The 14030-nt window shown below is 40.2% G+C and overlaps 1 protein-coding gene across 2 annotated transcripts in view; it reads right to left on the reverse strand.

The window, feature by feature from the left end:
- RIMS2 (regulating synaptic membrane exocytosis 2) overlaps window positions 1-14030 on the reverse strand; it is a 1922267-nt gene that overhangs the window by 592249 nt on the left and 1315988 nt on the right. For both annotated transcript variants that reach the window (XM_085605119.1, XM_085605120.1), the window contains exon 20: window positions 4729-4839. In XM_085605119.1, coding sequence (XP_085461245.1) covers window positions 4729-4839 — 111 coding nt within the window. The remainder of the gene's footprint in view (window positions 1-4728; window positions 4840-14030) is intronic.

The following is a 14030-nucleotide window of genomic DNA, read 5'->3' on the forward strand; positions in this document are numbered from 1 at the left end:
TGGTCGGGTCTGACCATTCCGGGATGTGAAAGTGCGGTGTTCAAGATCTCGGTCACCCCACATTTTACATTCTCAGGGATGGTGGTTTACCGCCCCCCTGGGAGTGATGTGGCGTTTAGAGCGGCCTTCCCCGATGTGGTTAGTTCCTTGGTGGTAGGCTGCTCTAACTTCTCGATTTTGGGAGACCTCAACTTACATTTTGAGAACCTTACCTCCCCCTCGGTTAGCGGTATTCTTGCTGACCTGGAGGCTTTTCAATTGGTGCAATTGGTTCGTCAGTCTACCCATTCAGGCGGCCACACCTTAGATCCGTTCTTCACCAATCTGACAGACGCTGTGGTCTCCGCCGTCACACCTCTTGGCTGGACGGACCACTCTTTGGTTACCATCTGCACCCCTCTGCCGGGAATGGTTATTGTTCCCCCGGCAAAGCTGGTTACAAAGCGGCAATGGAGTAAATTACGGCTGGAGGACTTACATCGTGTCCTCGCTGAGGAGCCTTTAGAACCTGTAATGCTGGTTGATTCAGGTTACGAGAAGTTCTGCTCCTGGATCTCCAAGGCGCTTGACGCCCTTATTCCTATTGCCGCCTGTAAAGTCAGCTCCAGGGACTCCAGTCCGTGGTACGATGGTGCCTTACGTATACTCAAGGGTGGCTGTAGGCGAGCAGAGAGGGCTTGGCGGAAGGCGTACGATAGCGGGAAGAAAGCTTTGTATCTCGCCTCCGTCAAAGCTTACCATCGGGCTGTTTGCCAAGCTCGGGCAGCTTACTACACCACTGAATTTGGCAACAGCTCCAACCCCTCTAAAACCATCTTTAAAGTGATGAAGGACCTTTTGGCCAAGCGTGTCTGCACCACGACTACTGGTTCCACCTTTCACTGTGAGGCTCTTGCTCGATTTTTCCTGGAAAAGGTCGAAAACATTTATAGGACGTTCCCCTGTACAGGGCCTCCGGCAGAGCCTCCGACCAACATTTATGGCGGTACCACCTTGCACGTTTTGCCCTCGCTGACATCAGAGGAGTTTGACCTCTTGGCCCTGCAGGTTAAATCAGGGTCCCCCGCTGATCCCCTTACAGCGACGCTTTTTAGAGAGCAGTCGTTTGTGGGGCGGGCCGTGGTTCATTCCCTTATTAACATCTCGTTAGAATCGAGCACGGTACCCGCTAGCTGGAAGCGGGCAGTGGTTTCTCCCATCCTGAAGAAGCCGTCCCTGGATCCAGATAAACCTGAAAACTATAGGCCCATCTCTTTACTTCCGTGGCCGACTAAAGTGTTGGAGGCCCATGTTAACAAAGTTCTTTCTGCCCACCTTATCCATGCTAACATCTTGGATCCCACCCAGAATGGGTTCCGTGCTGGTCACAGCACGGAGACCGCCCTCCTCTCCATGGCTGAACATCTTCGCACGGTGATGGATGCGGGACAGACAGCAGCGCTCGTCTTATTGGACTTGAGCGCCGCGTTTGATACTGTTTCGCGCCCACTCGGCCCCTGAGATCCTTGGGTCAGGCACTTACTGTGATCCCCAGATACAGGCTGTGTCGGGTTGGTGGCCGCTCTTTCCGGGTCAGAGCAGCTGAGCTCTGGAACTCCCTTCCCCCAGAGTTGCGCCTTCTAGATGATCTTTTAGTTTTCCGTAAAGCCCTAAAAACTTTTCTGTTTTAATAATTTTTCTTTCCTCTGTTTTGTTGTGTTTTCTGTGGTGTTGCATTTTTTACCTGCCGTGCGCCTGGACGCCCCTTTGCTGGGGCAGCAGTGCGCATTACAAATGTATGTAACATAACATAACATAACATAACATATTAGGAGTGAGCTGACCCTAGACCTGGTGCTGGCATCAGCCCTCAAGCCTCAAAGCCTTAACAGTAATCCTCTTGCATCAGTGGTGTACTGAAAAATAATCCCACTGCAGAATATGAGGAGGGGCCCTTTATTCTCCAATATCTCACAGATATTCATTGAGCTTGAACTGAATGGGTGCCTGTCACAACGGTTGAGTTATCACTGAAGGGTTAGAAGCCCCTTTGCAGCGCAAAGGCTGCAGAGGCCTGTGTTATGCCCATGTCTTGCATGACAGAGAAGTGAGTGCAAACAAAAAAGAACCAAATAACAACGATGAAGTAGGAGTACAGGACTAAAATTTACAGTAGTGGCTGCAGAGGATTCCAAAGGTATTAGGGTTTTGACAGAAGATATCCAACATGGTCAACAATATTCACTTGCTCAAGGGAGTCCTTAGCAAGATGAAATTGGATTTAATGAGGAACCAGCTTCTCCATAATAAATACATCCACTGAAGAAGATGAAAAAGAGCGCCCCTCTTCTGGCTCTGCTATAGTGTGGGGAAAAGATTATTTTTATTATGGTGAAGCCATTCCAATGAGGGTACCTCTGAGAAGTTTGTTTTGAGGGCAGTGAGAATATTGTTTCAACTTTGATGTTGGCTTCTCATGTGAAGCCATGTATCACTTGTCCTCTCTCTTTGAAATTATAAGGTCACATGAAGACATAGGTATGCTACTTGCCTTATTTATTATTATTAATTTCTATGAGTGAGATTTAATACACACTATATCTATCATTATGAGTGTACTGGGAAATGGACTAGTTAATCCCCCTACAGATACTGATAACAGGGCTACTGGAAACTCAGAAGGTGGAAAAATCCAACCCATGATGAGTTGAACTATAAATGTCCAAAATGAAATGAGGAATTACCAGGGGTATCGGTAGTTAGGGGTAACCTCATTGTGGGCCTGACTTTTAAACAGAGATTTTGTCAGCAGAAAGAGAGCTTAATCTGTGGTGAAGTACAAACATTTTATTTACATTTTTGTCAAAGGACAATTTTCTAGGCCTTATGCAAGTACACCTTAAGTTTACTGAAAAACTTGTAATGTCCATTTGTTACTCCGTTCAGTTTCTCGTAAGCAGCATGGCTACAAGTATACATGGCAACAATGTTAATATTACCTTGTTAGTCTCACACATTAAAAGGAAATAAACAAATGCCAGTGTGTGAAGTAACTACAATGCCTTAAAAGTGCCCAGAGACAATTCTTTTTAGTACATCCTAGAAGAGTATGTCAGTATCATACTAGTATCGGAGTTTTTTTAACAACCGTTTGAAAATGTTTATCAAGACTTAGACCTTAAATTTGCTTGCCATTCTTTCACAATTTCCTAGAAGATATTCTGTACCAAAGCATGTGTGTTTCTGTTTATATGTAAACTATAATGTGTTATGGAAAACATGTTCATATTCAGTCATTAAGCTTGATCTACGAGTCCAGACAATCCAAAGACCTCATGCCAGTTTTCTTAATGTCAATCTCATCTATGGAATGCAGGTGCCATAGTCAGACATAGGTTATTGTAGCATTACAATACTTATGCTATTCCTCATCTTTTGATCACTGATAGCATCTCTTATAACTGTTACTTAACTACATTTTACTAATGAAAAACATCACAGAAAAAATATCCAGTGCTTTTTTCCAACACTTAAAGAAAAAACTACCAGAGACTGAAATATAAAAGAGATCCCCCTTGTGCAAGGAGTTGACTTACTCCAACTTCCTGACTTGCCAACCAACCTAATACAAGCATGGGACATTGTCCATGCCCAGGTCTGGGTCCCATGCTCACTACACCATTGGAGCCAAGCTACACCCGACTTAAGAGCGCCAATCAGGGCGAAATCTGTCTTGGGCTGCTTGTGATCCATTTCAGGGAGGACCTGGCCTGCCAATTTGGGCTGGACTGTTCCTACAGGAGCAAGGTCAAGTCTGATTTGCATATGGCTGGGTCCAAACTAAGGTGGGCAGAAGAATGATGGATTGGAATGCTAACCCAAGCGATTGCCAGTGGACAGACCCATTGCAAGCATTCCTTCTATCATCTTTTGCGTGTCTGAAATACATGAAAAATAACACAAAGCAATTGAAGGGACATAGTAAGTGTTTATATACTGTCCAGCAAGTAAAACATTTTCAGCCATCCAAATACATTTATTGCTAAAAAATGCTGGAGTTGAGTTTCATTTTAGTAACTAGTCTACCATGGTCAAAGAACATTTCTTGTCTGGTCATATCATTACATTAATCAGTGAACACTTGGCTTTTCAGGAAGTGCAAGAATGACATTAATCATACATTGATGTTGCTATTTTAGTTTTTTACACTTCTTGCACACCAACATGTTTGATATTTATTACATGCTAACAGATGAATAACTGGAATATGATCTGTAATTGAGTGGAACTCCTAGTTAATAGGAGTCCCTAAACCACTTCAATACATAGCATATAGAATACACCAAACGAAAATATTAGTAAACCTTTCCACACCTTTTCTGATATTTTGACTCACCTAAGTATCTTTTGAACTTAGGGCTTGATTTAAAGTTCAATGGACTGGTTACTCCACCACAAACGGGACGGATCATCCGCTGTAATAAAAGTGCCATTGGATATAATGCACTTGTAACACATCGCTTTTGAGATAGAGTAATCCATCCATTAAACTCTAAATTCAAGCCCAAAGACTATTGATAGGAGAAAGTATTTCAAGTGTAATTTACCACAACCATTGTGTCCAAAGTAGGTCTGGTATGCACAATGGGGTGAAAATGTTTTTGCCACATGCAAAGTGGCAATCTAAACACCATGAAAGCTTATTCTGCATAGCTTGCTGTCTTTCATAATGTTTCCCAATTAATTTACCTCTCTCTCTCCGGAGAGTAGTGGTCGTCTACTACCCGATGCCTGTCCGCTCGGCCCACGGTATTGTAATTTGCAGACCGCGTCCCTCGAGATCCCTGTTCCACATTCCTACTGAAGAAAGAAAAGCCAAGCCACCAAGTCAGAGGATACATTCTGAGTCAAGTGCATACACCAAACTAAAAATGTAACAACTACTGCAGCATAACTCAATCCTTTGTATATTAGAGTTACTGTCACAAACAGAATTATAAACACTGATAATATCTAATGCTTGTCTCTAACTTCAGCAGCTGAAGCCATACTTTCTGGAAAATGTATCTGCTTGTTAGCCATCATCAAAACAAATCAATCTTAAATACATTTTCAGTTTTTTCATCTCTACACACTACAGGTTTTACATTGGCAGTGTGGACCACTAAGCAGCTCCGCACAATAGATTTATTATCAACTGTTTGTTGATCTAGATGACCCTTATAAATTTGAAGTCTTAAGAATGTCCCCAGTTGAATGCAATCAAGTACAACAGTATTCAATATGTTTTTCATGGGGCTCAACGTCCTGTCCTAGACTATTTAACATGTTAGCAATGAAGGGAAATCTAGCTTTGGAAGTAAAAAAAGAAAGAAACAAAACCTTTGACCCTTTTATATTTATTACAGGCCCTATAAAGTTATTATGTTTCTTGAATCTTGTAGAATACAAGAGCAAATTCATATCCAAACTCAGTTTAATATGTTTGATAACCCTCTCCATTCCAGGAATGTTCACAAATTGGTAAACCCAGACTAAATTAATTAATGATGTTTCTATAGTGCAGACCTAGCCTTTTTGGTAATGAAGAGCCTCACATATAACACAATAATGCAGCAAACTAATGTAAACATTGTCACATTACATGGGACATAAGTTCCATTTTAAAAGCCTAATTTAGTGAGATTAGGAGAACGGAAAAGATGTCCCATACACCAACATATCAGTTGCCTTACCTCCTGAAACCGCAGCTGTGAAAACCATCATCCCACTGGGCAACCACTACAATTTCGTCATAGACATGACGCCCTAAACAGGGAAGACCTTCATGTGCTATTTTTCCAATGTGGTGGGAGAAAATTCTCAAGGAGTTAAGGATATTGATTTTCTTGTGTTCTAAAAACACTTGTGATTTGACTTGGAAAGTAAAAACAATTGCCTATGGCTCACCAGGCGATCAAAGCATGGCGGGTGACCGGCAGAGTGTTGTTTCACTAAATGTGCACTTGCCATATTGGCAGAAGCACTTCAGTTGAAAAATCTTCACCATACAGGAAGGGGACTCTTAACACTGTGGCAGGCTGTAGCTGGGGTGACAGAGGTTTTTCTCCCAAAGTCTCTGTCATCTAGTTGTCTGCCCACCAATCTCTACATTCGGGCCTCACCTTTTAGATTCATTCTGAAGAGCTGGACTTCTAGGTTTTTCAATAAGGTTAGTAAATGAGTCTGAGCTCTATGTGTAAATGGTTTAATATTATAGGTGATACGCAGAGAAATGCATGTTTATAAAATTTAGATTTTTTGTGTTCAGGATTTCAAGTAGGAGAAAATATTTGCCTCTAGTGTCTCTTTCTCTACTGTAATGCATAGTTTGTTTTTCAGTTAGCTGGTTAGGTCACAATGTAAAGCTGTGTGTGTGACATGTGCCATTTTTTGTCTGGATTCAAGAGAAAGCTAGTGCTGTTACCTCAGGGAGAGACTGATGCTTTCATATATATTTACACTGGGGATCCCCAGCAGACCACATTGGGTGTTGATGGTATCTCACATTCTATTATCCTCCCGAGAACCCCCAGTATTATGTCCCGGTATTGCTGTGTTTATGCACATGTCCAAACTATGTGGAAAAAAGTGCCCTCCCACCTTTCGCATTTTGTGCATGTAACAGACTGGACTCTTCGCATTTTGTGTAACCTGGACCTATGGTAATACATTCTATGGAGGATTTTCAATGGTATCAAGCAAATAATGTTTTTATTGCTACCTCTCTAAGGTGCATTAGGGCTGTCTCTCAGTCTATGACTTCCATATCTCCTGTAACTCTTTACCATCTGTGTGTCAGTATTTGCAGTCTGCCTGGGCTGTTATTATTGAGGGTCTTATAGATCAACAAAATCCTCCTACTATCTATTGAATCCATCAGCAATTTATTCTCTAGAGAGGACCCATAAGGGATTTCCCTCCATGTCACACTCTCCACCTGAGGGCTGTAATTCAACTTGTTATATTTGTCCAGCTGATGATGTGCCATGCCAATCTTCCACCTGTAGAGTAGGGAATGATTTTATTTCACTACCTTCAAGCATATCCCCCACTTGCATGATCCCTATGTGGTCCTATGTCTTGAACCCTTTCAGTTTACCAGCTTCCCTTAATATCGTCCTCTCCCACAAGGCTGTTGCATGGTGATTCTTCCTTTCCATCCTAAATAGGTTGTTGCTTACTCCCATGTAAGAAATGTTTGGGTTGCTGAAAGGATCCTTTCTATATGTAGTGTGTGTATGTGGGTGTTAGTATAGTTGACTTTTCTATATTGATTGCAGGTTTGTCTCAATTGGGGCAAAATTCCATTTATTGACGGGGAGGAGTTGTAAGGCCCAGTAGTATGCCCGGATATCTGGAAGCACTATCATCCTATTGTATACTGATCTGTTCAGAGTTGTTCCTTGGCATTAGAGCTGATCATGTTAACTGGTATTGGGTTGCTTGCAGTTGGTAGAAAAAAAGTTGGTAGATCGATGTCTAGTTTTTTAAAGGGTGCCCATATTGTGGTGATACCTTGTGGCATATTTGAGTAGGGTGCCTACTGTAAACCTTCCTTACCTAGTGTACTTTTAATCTCTTTTTAGCGACGTTTGCAAGAATGGTTGCAACAGTGGAAGAAACATGAGATGTTGGACTTTTGACATGTAGTTGGCATTGTGAGTGCGTCTCTAATCAGGAGTTTTAGGATTTTGTGGAGAAAGAGGTGCAAGAGTGCTATATCTGCAAGATGGCCACCTTCTAGCAAGGCTCTACTAGCTCGTCTTGGAGCTATCCCCAACTCACAAGAAACCTCTATCGCATAATATACATCATGAGACAACAAAAGGACACCATATGCATCCCTGCAGCCAAAGAAAAGTTGACTACAAATGATGACGCGCCAATAACTGATGAACAAAGGAAATTCTGTTGTTCTCAGACTGGTTCCCTCACACCTAACAATATGCTACAACTGATCAGCATTCAATGTATACACAATATATTATATTCTGTCAACACTACACAAACTGGTCCTCAGAGACAACTCAGTTCGGACTAGATGCTGTGCCAAAAATGCAGAATTTCTTATTTTGGTTTGGTTGTGATCAACAACTGCTGATTCAAGGGCAGGAAACATTATCTGAAACAATTGGATGTAATGTATCCCGAATACTCCTCTGCTAGCCCTTTCGGGCTACTTTTAGGACATTTCATCTTCTATCAGGAAATATAGTGCCTTGATACTATTGCTGGCAAAAAGCAGAGTAACAATACATTGGGGTTGTGGCCTTCTCTCTCGCAGACTCAAAGACTGATTGAGAGACATAAATATACTATAATGCTGGTCCAATCGAGGCCCAAGGATATCTAGGGACCTCCTGTCGAATTCCACAGTGGACTATGGTAATGCCTCTGACACTGTGACCGTCAAGATAAACAATGAGTATGGTTGATTTGCAACATCGCTTGGCCTGCATACATTTGTTGCTACACTGTACTGAATATGCATGTGATCTTCTCTACTGATGATGCTAATTTGGGGGTTGCTGGGAGATTTATTGGACGTTGTTGGATGTTGTAGCTACCACTAGACTGTCATTTATGTAGGTACTATGCTAGTGTCTTTGATCCTATTTTAAGAGCTCTCAGGAACTTTTTTTTCTTATTTTTTAAACTTTCAATATATATAGAAAAGAAAAAGAAAAATTTGAAAAAGCGTATTTTCTTTGTTGTGAGCAGGGAAAAAGGCAAGATTAGAGAGGCCATGTAGCCAATTTCTTTAGTATTTATTTGTAAGTGGGTATTAATTTAGGTTTCTTCAAATACTGAAATCTCATCAAAAAGAAATTGTTTGAATAGGATATTATTATGGAAATGATGAGGAGTTCAAACGGTCCAGGTAGGATGTATGGCACTCTGAAGGGCAGCATATGTTGTACAAGGGGAGGGTTTCATCATTATGTGTCTGTTATACAATTTCAGTTATTCTTGTGTATGACAGCTAAGCGTCCTCTGTTTGGATTAAGTTTGTCTCTATGAAGTAGACCATAACCATTTGGAATTAGGATACCAAACAGGAGCAGGGAAGTGAATGATAACCAGGTTTTGATTTGAACAGTAAAATTAAGTCTCTTTTGAGATCAGTAATCAGTTTGGGAATGGGGTTTCCAGTAGCTTTTGAAAGACATATGTTTAGAAGTTATTGTAGGGATTACAGTACATTGGCTAGAGAATGAGACAAGATATGAATTCAGCTCTGCTGCAGGTAAAGTATGACAGAAGGGGTGAGTCATCTGGGAAAAATTGTTGAAAACGTATATGTGGCAGGTGAAGTATGGGATTAAGTATTTGAATCAACGAAAAGCCATTTATTAAGCACAGCAGCAGCTTCCAGAGAGGTGCCCCAGAACTATTTAATGTACTTATACACCTATAGGATACAATGGATATATGATGTGTATAAAAGAGGTTGTGCATAGCAGGGAAATAATAAAGATGACATCATTTGGTATGAGAGTTGTGAATTATATATTGTAGATCTATGTGTGAAATTTAGTAATATGCAAATTATGTTGCTCATTGAGAGGGAATAACAAACGAGTTCCTGTCCCATGTTCTGAAAAATAAATGGGACTTGTTTGGTGTCTGAATGTCTTAACAGAATGGGATGCAGATATAATATACCAATACCTTTATAGAATTCTATTTCTACAAAGTTCATTCATCACTTATATGTAAGATGGGCTTGTTTGAGTGTCACTTGGAGATGATGATGAAGTGCTGATAATATTTTGAAAGATCTTGGGAACTTATCTGCAGCTCGTATTTTGAGTTTAGAGGTGAAACCTGTCATGCATTTCAGAAAACATTTTTGACCTGCCCTAATTGAACTGTAGAAGTACTAACACTGAAATCACAGTGTACATCAAGTTTGTTTGAACAAAGAACACCGGACGTAAAAATACCCACCTTAATTTTTTGTTGCTTGCTTTAAGACTGTGTTGTTCAGATCTAAGATGAACCACAGTATTACCCTGCAAGAGCAACTTGTTTCTATATAGCACTGCTCCCTGCACTCTTGTCATACACAACATACAATATAGACCCCTCCCTTCCTATTTCTGAGCTGGACTAGTTGCTCAGAGGATTAATGCATCTATTACTTGGGTTTGTGCTTAGCAGTGTGGTTATAGAATTGAATATCAACTGTTAGACTGGTCAGTAAAACTGAGCTTGATGGAGGTGGATAAGAATAGCTTCTCATTGCCAAGAAACTGATTTGATGGAAAACAAACAATGTACAAAATATATAGTTTTGTATGGTTACTAGTTCTTCTTCGAAGCTTAAACAGACATTTTACATGATTTGAACTTATTATCATAGCAGTCATAATGTTGGTTGTCCAATACCTTGGACTGTGGAGAAAAACAATTGAGGATCAGTTGAACAAACTAAAAGAGGAGTATGCATCATTTGACTCTATTTCTGAATTGTGTAACTATGAGGAAATATTCTGGCATTTCAGAAGAAAGCAGGATTTGTCTTCATTTCAAAGCGAATTATTTAAGTTGACATTCCTATGTGCTAGTTTCACCCAATCATTATTATTTATAAGTCTGGTGGGATGTGCATATTTATAAGTCTGGTGCCATGACAAGTCTTTTGGTGGGAGATTAACATGGAGAACATGGCCATCATAGGTTCACCGAGCGTTTGCATATTTGACCAACGAAATGTCTACTTGGCTGAATGAAGATTTTGTGGTATTTACATTGTTACCTCATAAGTTGACTTTCCAATGGAGGTGAGACTCGTGTCGGGTTGCGGAAGTTCAAATAAAAAGAGAAGCATGAGTGTGGCATTTCTTCAAAGATGGCATGACTATTTTTAATGAATGCTGGTCACAGAGACAAGCGAAACATAAATGTATCCCTAAAGAACTAAATTACACTAAGGGCTCAAAACCAACTTCTAATAGTCATAACCTAAGAGTCTCTGGCATGATATGTAAACAAACTGCACAAAAAGGTGAAAGAAAGTTTTGAAAGCAGCAAGTACTATGATATTGTGTAAATCATTAATAAAAGAACAGCTATTTTAGTAATTGGAGGCCTATACCTGGAAGCTATCTCATGTTTCCAGCAGTCTTAGAAGAACACTCCAACAGGAAAAATAATGGAATTGAAATAACCCAACCATAAGCAGAATCTTTTGGGCAGTGGTTACCATAACCATAAGTGGGCTTCTGAAACTAGCAGTGAAGTAAATACCCAGTTTATGATCAAAGCAGAGAACACTGGAAAGTAGCTTTTAGTAAGAATATTGACTAATAATAAAAGTTAGTTCTTTTAGTTGTATGTGGTGTTGGCAATTTTCTCTATTAGTGGAGCAATAAAGTTTTTATTTTCCATATGCCCTTTTTCAAACAGGGGAGGTCCTATTTCCTGTTAGCCCAAACCTTAAAGCCTTCCATTTGCCTGCACCAGTCCTCACTCCTCTATGCTTATAGCACTAAATTACAATGCTCTCTCGCAAAATATTTTTTGCATGTGTAATGGAGCCTCTCTAGCTAGTTCCAGCACACTTTGGAATGAAAAATTAAATTTTATGTTTTTAATGCTCAATTAAACTTCTTTATAGCATAGAAAGCTTCCCTTATTGATCAATTAGTTTCACAACAGATCTTAAATTAAAAGATCTAGTCAAAGTTCCATGAGTGCTGAGTTCTCGCACCAGTAAACCCCATTCATTCAAAATAGGCATTCTAAGGCTTGGTTAGCTTTGGAATTTTGTCACAAGCATGTATGACTAGATCACCCCCTGATTTGGTTAGATGTATTTTTAGAGGTTTCATGCAGGAAAGAAGTTTTGCCTGCGAGGAAAAACATATGTGTGCTTGCACAGAAAATTCCTAGTCTCACCTGTGCAAAGTTCTCTGTTAAGGAGAAATTTACACAACAGGATTAGAATCCAGAAAGGAATGTCACATGACCTTTCCAGGAATCCACAAAGCAACCTGTGGCTTCTTTAGATGTCCAAGCCAATTCCTGGGCTTTTCTGAGAATCTCAGAAAGTAGTAAATATATACACTTGCAGTTAGATATGAGTACAGATGTTCTACTTTGTAAATCGGGCCCAATGAGATAATTGATTTAAATGTACTTATACAGTGAATGGCTGACTCATATTATCAATCAATCAGTTCATTTGTAGAGCGCACTACTCACCCGTGAGGGTCTCAAGGCGCTGGAGGGGGCGGGGGTGCTGCTACTGCTCAAACAGCCAGGTCTTGAGGAGTCTCCTGAAGCTAACATGATCTGGTGAAATTTCGACTGGCATCTAAAGTTGAGGTTGCATTAATGACTGTGTCCATGTGTGTAATGGTGTTTTCCCACTGAGCAAACTGCAAGTCATCACCTCAAACCACACATTTCCCAACAATGTATTAGAAAACTAAAGAATCATAATGGTACACATAGGACTTATTATACACACTCATAAGCTCCTCATATTTCTTTAAAGTGTTGTTTACCACTTACACTTGCTCAATTACCATAAATGCTTTGAGTTTGGCAGGCGAATAACTGGAGGAATAGGTTTCTGACATTTTGTCTACTGACAGAAATTTCACTGTTACTCGAATTGACCCAAATGTTGTAAAAAAAATAATTCCAACAAATACCCTAACAGCTGCTTTCACCACTGCTAGATCAAGTTTCTTTTAATGCACATCTATTAAAAAAATGCACATAGTACAATATTCCATGTATGAATAAGAAACCCCGAAAAGAACTAATGCATTCATTAGACACAATGTTCTTTATACGGCTAGATGAAGAACTGCTGGCGGCTGACTATACTCAGCCTCTTGATTACACAATAGTCCAAAAAGCATATTTACATCATTTAAAAACAACATCCCTTCTTTCTATCCACTCTGGCTATATAATCCCTTCATGGCTGACCTTATTGTAACCATCTCCCTCTAAAAGAAATGACTGAAAACCTTTGGGATCATATAGAAATGGAAACTTCAAACCCTTTGTACATAGCTCATAAGACTGCACACAGAGATCTTGCTCACTAAGGAGAAAAGAGGAAGCCACTTACTGCCTATAATAAAACACCCAAGGATATATTGAGTTTGGAGTTTGGAAAACTACTTGAGGCAGAGGTTACTTGGACCTGTAGAGTTACAATTTTGTGCTATTTTTCATTTTGGAATCACTGATCTAAACATTCCCTTGGCATTAAGTAGAAAGCTAAAAGTAAAATTCCGACAATGGGCAACACGCTATATGCGACCACAGATTCTTCAAGCCTAATGGAGCCGGACACAGATAACTTCAGCTATTTAATGCTACATTCACTCACAGACAAGCATTCTTTACCCATTGCTAAACTTCAAATATATAAAGAGCCAATAAATCACATTTCAGAGGGGGGGAAATGAAGTTACTTGGAAATCTACCCTTGCTAGCATGGGCAACAATTTTCATACAAATATTGGTACAGGCTGATCCATTTTAAATGTTGGACACAGCATCGTTAGCAATACAAATGCAAAGTACTTCCGAAAACATGAACCAGGTATTCCCCATGACATTAAATTCCAACATTCAGTTGATTCAACAACTGGAGCGCAAATGGAGAATAATCCAGGACAATACAGACAGAAGTGCAGCCAAATCCGCCCTGAGACACTACCACCAAATGATCCAGACCACCAAATGTGTCACTCTGACAAACATCAATACCAACACCAACAGAAGCATAGAAATCATTGCCATTATGAAGGATTTCACCTCACAAGAGGCTGCCTTAAACCCTATCAACCCAGCACAGAACTTCTGCAACAATCTCTTGCAATTCTTCAGCATCAAATTCACTTCAATTTACAGCAAATTTGATCTGCAATTGGACCCGACAGACATCGACAAACACATTCGATCTTATCCAAAGAACCAGTCAGTGAGTGTAACGTGTTTATTTTAGACCGTGGTATATAAAACATAAGCACAGTAAA

This window comes from Triturus cristatus, chromosome 5_1 (genome assembly GCF_964204655.1).
Source record: "Triturus cristatus chromosome 5_1, aTriCri1.1, whole genome shotgun sequence".
Taxonomy (NCBI): domain Eukaryota; kingdom Metazoa; phylum Chordata; class Amphibia; order Caudata; family Salamandridae; genus Triturus; species Triturus cristatus.